Below are 8,657 nucleotides of genomic sequence, written 5' to 3' on the forward strand. Positions count from 1 at the left end.
ACTCTAGCTGGTCACCCTGCACACCCAATGGGCTTCCTGCACCGGGTTTGCTGATGACCACTGTCGTGTCCTCTCCTTCCCAAGTCCCCCAGCAACTGCCGCTCCATCCAGCTGGCCCCATCTGTAGCTCATGCTGAGGCTTTCCAGTCAGTTACAGGTTATTGGTTAGCTCTCGTGAACCCAAGACTCTTCCCTGGCTGTCAGGAGCCCTGAAAGGTGGTTCATCTGGCCTGGACGGTTCCCTCCTGACACTCTGCAGAGCTGTTGTCACCAGCCACTCCTGAGTACAGCCATCTCCACCTAGCCGTCCCTGCCAGACCACTCTGCCCTGTCAGCCAGATTTCTTCCAAAGAACCTTCCAGATGTCTGGTTTCTTCTGAAGCACAGGATCGTGGAGGCAGCTTTGATCTTACTTTAGAAAGCCAGGTCTGTTTGGATTCGCTGTTTCTGCTTTGCTTGCTCTTCTAGATCCTTCCGCTGCCAAAATTGCCATTGCTGCTTCTGAGAGCTAAGTGCAGCTGGAAAGCCTTTGATCACAGCAGACAGCCTTCCACTTCTGAGCAGCTCTGCTCTGGGTCAGTCGGGGAGCACACCCCTCCCTCCCTTTCAGGTGGGGCTGCAAAAGCTCCATCCTGGGCGTGGGGGAGCTAGTGGGAAATAAAGTTCGGAGGGGGCAGTTAAGGGCCCCAGTGCCACACAGCTTAGAGGCCAGGTTGGGCCTCTGAAACCCCATCTTTCTTTGCTCTTTGCTGTCTGTCTGTCCTTTTTTTTTTTTTTTGGGGGGGGGGCGATTTTTCAAGACAGGGTTTCTCTGTGAGGCCTTGCCTGTCCAGAACTCGCTCTGTACACCAGGCTGGCTTTGAACTCACGGAGATCCTCCTGCCTCTGCCTCCAGAGTGCTGGGATTAAAAGTGTGTGACACCACCACCACCTGGCTGCTGTCTCTGTTTCTTCTGCTATTTCTTATACTCTTGTCAGTCTGTGCCCACCCGGTCTGTTTCTGCAGGTCATTCGTGTCCTTATGAGCACAGGTCCCCAGCATGCACACCCACCTCTGGCCTTGCCATTTCACAGCATAGATTAGTTTTGACCCCCAGTCGGCCTTTCCTTTCCTTCCTTGTTGTCTGGGCTTGACATCTGTCCCCACAGTGTGCAGCCCAAATGCACTTCGAGGGGTAAGTGGTTTCCACCTGGATCTTTTGCCAATAGGAGCGACATCATCTTGAGTGACAGTGTGTCTGTAGCCTCTGTGTGACGTGGCAGCCCGTGTTCCAGGGTGGACACAAAGGCCACATGTCCCCATGTGGGGACTCTGGCCCTGCCGAGTTAATCGTAGAAGGAAGACAGTTCTATTTTGGACACTCAGGCCTCTCCAGCCAGGAGAGCCATGAAGAAGCCATGTATTAGCTCCTGATAGAGACCTGGCCTGGGATCTCACTAGCCCTGTCTTCAGGCCTTTGGAAGAGGGAGACCCATTGCCCTGGCCGGCTCTCTGACCTCAAAAGGTGACAGCTTTTCAGCAGCTCTGCCTGCTTTAGAATGTCTCAAAGGGGGCAGATGCTCATTCCACCCCAAGTACCATCTTAGTTCCGCCCCTAAGGTCCCCTTGTACAGGGCTTAGCTCTGCAGCACAGGGCTAAGACAGGTGAAGCAGCTGAGCACAGAGAGGCATGGGCCTCAGCTCTGCTCACACAGCTTCCAGAGCCCAGCCTCCCTGCCCCCTGTGAAACCAGCTTGTATGGAGCAGAAACGGGGTTCCTTTCCTCTTTCTGCATGATAGGCTCTGAGCCCAGCTTAGGACGGCCAGCAGGCTAACAGAGGCATCCAATTTCATGGTTCTGGCCAGCACGAGATGGGACACAAATGTTCCTCCTGGAGAATGTGCTGTTGCTTGGCCTCCAGTGCGTCTCTGCAGGGTGAGGGTCGGCTGTCTAAAGTGCATCAGCAGGGGGCTGGCCTCCTTTTGATCCTTTCCATCTTAATTACCCAGCACCGACTAGGGAGGGGTGCTGGAGCCAAGAAGGGAAGGGGAGAGGCGAGGCGGTGGGCCTGGCCAGCCAGGACTTGCTCACCCACGGGTGTGTCGGGAATCATACAGCTCCCCTCCCACCCCTGCCCCGCCAAACCTGGGCCTGGCAAGTCTCCAGCCCCCTTCTCCACTGAAGGCTGTGTGGCATGGGTGTGCTTTGCAGAACTTGTTTGTGCTAGTGTGTGTGTGTGTGTGTGTGTGTGTGTGTGTGTGTGAGCGTGTGGTGTGATCCAGAGGTTGACATCAGATGTCTTCCTCAATGGCTCTCCACTTTATTTTCCCTTTTTTAGATCGGTGTCTGGGATTGAACCTGGAGCTTCCTGACTGGACTAGACTGGCTGTCCAGAAAGCTCCAGGGATCTCCCTGTCTGAACACGGCCAGTACTGGGGTTACAAACATACAGTCCCCAGGGAGGGGGCTCAGCTGGTGGACGTCTCACCCAGCACTGACCAGCCCCCAGTTCCATCCTCAGCACCGCACAAACCAGGCCTAGTGATGCTTCCCTGCCATTCCAGCACTTAGGAGTTGGGAGCAGGAGGAGTTCAGGGTGAGAGTCTGGGCATAGCTCAGTCAGTAGGGTACTTGCCTTGCAAGCTGTGAAGCCTAGTTCAATGCCCAGACTCCATGTTTAGAATTAATTAATTAATTTTAATTAGTGAATAAGCTAGTTTTCTTTCTTTTTCTGTTTTTGGGAAAGGGTTTCATGTAGCCCAGGCTGGCCTCAAATTCACGATGTAGGAGATGAACTTGGATTTGTGTGTGCGTGTGCATGTATGTCTATATACATGTATATAATATAATAAATAAGTATTTAATTAATTAAAGCTAACTGTGGGCTTACACACTTGTAATACCAGTCCTAAGGAACGTGAGATAGGGGTCTCCCTGGTGCTTGCTGGCCAGTCAACCTAGCCTGCTTGGCAAATCTTAGACGATGGAGAGACCCTGTCTCCAAAGCAAGATGGACGATGTCTGGGGAATGGCGTCTGAGGATGTCCTCTGTGCTTCTCCTACCTGTGCGTACAGACACACGCACGTGCACACACACCCAAGTCCAAGTTCACCTCCTACATAGTAACTTTGAGGCCAGCCTGGGCTACATGAAGCCCTTTCTCAAACACAGAGAAGGAAAGAAGACCGTTTCGTTTCTTGAGCGATGGCTGGTGGTGTCTAGATGGCTGTCTCCCTTTCTGAGTCACAAAGGCTTGAGCATGGAAACATTTCCGTGTGTCTTATGTGCTGGGAACCCACGCTGAAGCAGCCAGGGCACGGCCAATCACACATGACTCCTCTGACAGGCTGCCTTCCGAGCACCTCCATCATTTGATGACCCCGCTGGCATCCCAGGGCTCTCAGCCTCCTTGACACAAGTCACCAGATGGCCTTTTAGTCACAACCCTCTGAGAGGGTGTGAGCTGGTTTGGTAGGCATTTCCCAGGTGAAAGAGATAGTGAAATGTCTTCCCATGAGCTTTATGAAGATTTTCAGCGTGTGTGTATGTATGTGTGTGCGTGTTCATGCGCATGCACAGGTGTGGAGGCCAGAGGTCAACTTTGGGGGTCCCTCTTTAGGCACCATCCACTATTGTTTTGAGGCAGGGTCTCTCACTTTTATTCAGAACTCCCCAAGAAGGCCGATTGGCTGACGGTGATCTGCAGGGTCCTCCTGTGTTGCCTCCCAGTGCCGGGGTTATGAACATGTGCTGTCATGCTCAGCTTTTTACCTGATAGCAGGGACTGGGACTCAGCTCCCTTGGTTATGGCAGCCTTTGCCATCGATCCCCCTGTCCACACTCATTTGCATTTCCTTGGAACCGGATCTCTACCCGAGTAAGTGGTTCCTCTCGTGACTGGGCCTTACTCTTTGCAGGTAAATACTAGAATTTCCTCCACTCTCAGGAGCCTGAGCTGGTCTTGGGAGATTGGAGTGTGAGAAGCAGGCAGCTCTCAGGTTGACAGGGTCGGTCTGACTTTGGCTCCCAGATGCCGGACTGTTGTGCTCTGTAGACTGCTCCGGGGCCTGGGATCGGGGGTGGTGGAGAACAGACATGCCGGTGGAGCAGTGCTGTGGGCATCGAGAGGGGTGCTGGTCACTGACCGGATCTCTCCCTCTTCAGCCAATAACATCTGCTTCTACGGAGAGTGTTCCTACTACTGTTCCACGGAGCACGCCCTGTGTGGGAGGCCGGACCAGATCGAAGGCTCGCTGGCAGCCTTCCTGCCTGACCTGTCGCTGGCCAAGAGGAAGACATGGCGGAACCCCTGGCGTCGTTCCTACCACAAGCGAAAGAAGGCAGAGTAAGTCGGGTGCCGGGGACTCAACAGGCCAGCTTCTGCCCACCGCACCAAAGACGCCATCCCTGAAGGGGCCAAGGCTCAGGGTCGGAGGGACGGCAAGGACAGTGCAAAGCCAGCTCTGCTTGTGCCACTCTGAGACCGGGCCAGTGGTGGGTTTTGGTTACCGTTACTGACAAAGATGGCTTTTGGCTTGCCATCTGAGGGTTCTGTTCATGGGGGAGGTATGGCAGCAGAAGCATGGGCTAGGGGGTCACAGTCAGGAAGCAGAGAGAAAGCTCACTTTCTCTGTTTTAGTCAGCCCAGGACCCAGCCTAGGAGTGGTGCCCCCCCCACACACACACATTCAGAGTCCGTCCTTGCTTCAGTCAAACCTCCCTGGAAACATCCTCACAGACACACCCAGAGCTGTGTTTCCATGGTGATTCTAAATCCAGTCAAGCTGACAATAGTAACCAACAAGGGGTTCCTATCTAAGAGGTAGAGGAGGTGCTGGCCTACCACCTCAAAACATAACCTCCTCCACCCATGGCCTGCCAGGTGCTAGAAAAGACCCCCCCCCCCCCCATCAAAAGCATGACACAAGCTGATAGTGCCTTCAGCCCTGGTCGAATCTAGGACAGGAAGAACAGCTTCTTCACCTCCCCGGCCTCTATCCCTGTTAACTCAGGCTTGTAACCTGTCCATCGTATGTCCCTCTGAGAGTCCGTCACCATGCTGAACCCTCCTTACAAAATGTGCAGCTGCAGGCCCGCTGCTCTGCTGAGGCAGGCAGCACCAAATAATCCGGCCTGGACCTCCCTCTTCACTCAGAAGAGAGGCCTCCGCCCCGGCCTTGGTTTCACACTGCTCTCCCCGCCCCACCTCGCCACAGGTGGGAAGTGGACCCCGATTACTGTGAGGAGGTGAAGCAGACGCCACCCTATGACAGTGGCCACCGAATCCTGGACATCATGGACATGACTGTCTTTGATTTCCTCATGGGTACGTCCTGCGGGGCGTGCTGGCTGCCAGGGACGCCTGAACCCCTTTGGCTGGGGGCACCACCTGGTGACCCACAGGTGCGGAGGGGCAGAGGCCTCTGAGCAGCTGTGCGTGCTTGTCCCTGCAGGGAACATGGACCGGCATCACTACGAGACCTTTGAGAAGTTCGGGAATGACACCTTCATCATACACTTGGACAACGGGCGCGGGTGGGTCTCTGTGAAGTCCTGGGGGGCCAGCCATCCCCACCGCTGGGGGACTGCTAGCTCGGAAGGCAGTCACCGGATCAGGGGGAGCACCTGAGTGGCAGGGCCTAGGGTACCTCGGGTTTGCATCAGCACTCCCACAGGATGCTGGGTTTGGGGCAGTGACCTGTGAGCACTTTCTGTCATACCTTCCTGCTACCCTGGGGAAACTGAGGCCAGGGGGTCTGGGGCTGGATGAGAAGGGCCAACAAGCAGTCAGTTCTGCCTGGGAGAGGGCAGACTTAACAAGGCAAAGTACCCTCCCAATTATAAAAAAAATAATCCTGCCTGGGCTGGGCATGGCCAGGGTCGGCCTTGACACTTGACGATCCTCACGAGGTTGCCATGGTACTCTGTACAGCTCCATGGCATCGAGAGGTGGGACCCTGAGGGCAGGGCCCTGTGCCCTGCCTGGCTGTCCAGCTGCTAGGCTCTGATCACTCTGCCTCCCTCCCACAGGTTCGGGAAATACTCACACGATGAGCTGTCCATCCTGGCGCCCCTTCATCAGTGCTGCAGGTACGAGCACACACCTGGCCTGGTCTCTCTGCCCAGCTGCAGCCATCACTGCCCGGGAGCCCGGAGCCTGCCCCCACCCACTGGAGCACCAGCAGGGAGGCATCCACAGACCAAACCCATCCCACCTCACTGCCCAGGCCTCCTCCTGTCCCCTCTTCCCTAGGCCTCCCACCTGTAAGGATCCTGTAAGGACCATGAGGCCCAAAGCAGGTTGTCAGTCTAGACCAAGGGTCCTTCTGTCCTGGCCGTGGTGGCCAGATTCACCCTGCCCATTTCCACAGCCTCTCAATTCAGTCCACCACCACCACCACCCTCAAACCTACCAACCGCTCCCAGTGGCCGGACATAGGCTCCCAAAGCAAATTATTTGTGTCCCTTGGGGACACAGAGTGTATCTGGCCAATTGAGGAGGGACACTCTCCCAGGTGAGCAGTTAGCCAGTCTTGAGTGTGTCCTGAGGACCTGGGGCACCTACCTTTCCACCCGCCCCTGTGGACAGAACCGTATCGATGTCTGGAGCAGCCGTTCTCAACCTGTGGACCACGAGCCCCTTCACAGGGTTGCATGTCAGATACTTACATTAGGACTCGTAACAGTAGTGAAATCAGTTATGAAGTAGCAGCAAAAATAGTCTCATGGTTGGGGGCCGCCGGCAACACGAGGAACTGTATTAAAGGGTCGCAGCATTAGGAAGGTTGAGAACCACTGGTCTACAATGAGCCATCTCCACACAACAGACCCACGAGGGCTGGCATCTCAGGCCCCCTTGCCCCTCTGTCCATCACGCCGTCTCTATCCATGTCTCTCTATCTCAGTTTTCTGCCCCCCCCCCGTCATCTGTCTCTCTCTCCAGCAAGATGCTGCCCCACCCTCTTTCCTTCCCGACAGTGACACCCCGCTCTCTCTGCAGGATCAGGAGGTCCACCTACCTGAGGCTGCAGCTGCTGGCCAAGGAGGAACACAAGCTGAGCCTGCTGATGGCCGAGTCCCTGCGGCGGGACAGGGTGGCGCCAGTGCTCTACCAGCTGCACCTGGACGCCCTGGACCGGCGGCTGCGCATAGTGCTGCAGGCCGTGCGAGACTGCGTGGAGAAGGACGGGCTGGGCAGTGTGGTGGAGGACGACCTGGCCACCGAGCACAGAGCCTCCGCAGAGAGGTAGTGACCGCGCTGCCCACGAGGACGGAGGAGCGCAGAGCCTGGCCAACTGTGAATTCAGTGAATTCGGACCGGCTTGAGTCCTCCCTGCCCGAGGGAGGGAGCATGGCGTCTCCCTCACGGCTCTGGGAAGGATGTGTGGGCCTCCGGGTCCAGCAGAGACCAGACATGCAACAGAGTGGCCAGAAGGAGGCACTCCATCCTTCCTACAGGGAGGCACCTCTACTCACTGTTTTGTACTTAAAGACAGGCTCCCGCTCCCGCCAATGGACCGCCACCCAGGGAACCTCTGGGCCACTTCAAGGACCTTCCGTGATGTGCTCACGCTCTGGTCCTCAAGTAAAATCCACTTTCTGCTCCCCAACCTAGGGCCTCCTCTCTCAGAGGCTGGAGCACTTTAGGGAGGGGAGGCCCCGATGGACATCATGGCCTGCGTATAAACAGATGGGTACCCAAGAATGGGTTCCTGGATACAGATGACCAGCTATCCACTCGTCCACCGCTGCACAGTAGCCAGGCCTTGCTAGTTGGTGGTGGGCACTGCTTGCCTTAGCTGAACTCTGGACAACGGGTGTCAAGGCATTATGCAGGGCCCATGGCCCCAGGGACACTTCTGTGCAGTAGTTTGCAGTGAGGTAACAGTGCAATAAAGATACAGCAAGCGTGTGCCATGGCTGTCTGGGGTGGGGACTCACTCCTTGGCTCAGCTGCCCTCCTAGACAGACCCAAACTGTGGCCAAGCCCTGATCTTACAGTGTCTGTGTGGCCTGGATCTTCAGTCTGCTGGGGATATGAAGGGAGCTGCCTGCCCAGCTCCCAGTAGATAAGCAGGCTAGGGAAGGTCTGTACTCCAAAGGGGCCAGGTAAGGTCAGCTGTGTCTTGCTTCGCTGCTGCAAAGCTTGGGATTCTGAGCCACAGAAGGCTCCCCAATGGTGCCATCCACACAGCCACACATAAGGTCACAAGTGGTTGCCCAGGGGCCCACTGAGAATTGCAAGTCGTTGCACTGCGAGCCCCAGGGCTGAAGCCACACCTGCTGGAAGGTTCTGCCTCCTCCCAGTAAGCCGTTGCTGTGCTGAGCAGGGGATGGGCGTTGAGGAAGCAGAATCCAGGAGAGGATCATAGGAAGGACCCCTTATGGACCTGGCCAGCTTATTGTGTACATACACATGTGTATATATGTAGTTCAGGTTGTGCGTGTGTGGATGTACTTGTGATTGTCACACATTTCCTCTGCTACCCTCTACCTAATTTTTCAAAACAGGTTTTTCTCACTGAATCCAGAGCTCACCAATTTGGTTTAACTGGTTGGCCCATAAGAGCCAGAGAAACTCATGCCTGCCTCCCTGGAACTAGAATTCCAGATGTGCACCTCTGTGCCTGGTTTCTTATGCTTGTTCTGAAAATGGAACTCAGACCCTCAGGCAA

The 8,657-nt window shown here is 55.6% G+C and overlaps 1 protein-coding gene across 1 annotated transcript in view; it reads left to right on the plus strand.

Annotated features, from left to right (window-relative positions):
* Positions 1–7,894, plus strand: part of Fam20c (FAM20C golgi associated secretory pathway kinase) — a 53,821-nt gene extending 45,927 nt beyond the window's left edge. The window contains exons 6-10 of the mRNA XM_021640728.2: positions 4,147–4,327; positions 5,199–5,308; positions 5,436–5,517; positions 6,013–6,072; positions 6,983–7,894. Coding sequence (XP_021496403.1) covers positions 4,147–4,327; positions 5,199–5,308; positions 5,436–5,517; positions 6,013–6,072; positions 6,983–7,232 — 683 coding nt within the window. The 3' untranslated portion in view covers positions 7,233–7,894. The remainder of the gene's footprint in view (positions 1–4,146; positions 4,328–5,198; positions 5,309–5,435; positions 5,518–6,012; positions 6,073–6,982) is intronic.
* The last annotated feature ends 763 nt before the right edge of the window (positions 7,895–8,657 follow it).

The sequence above is a fragment of the Meriones unguiculatus genome, chromosome 15 (genome assembly GCF_030254825.1).
Source record: "Meriones unguiculatus strain TT.TT164.6M chromosome 15, Bangor_MerUng_6.1, whole genome shotgun sequence".
Classification (NCBI taxonomy): Eukaryota; Metazoa; Chordata; class Mammalia; order Rodentia; family Muridae; genus Meriones; species Meriones unguiculatus.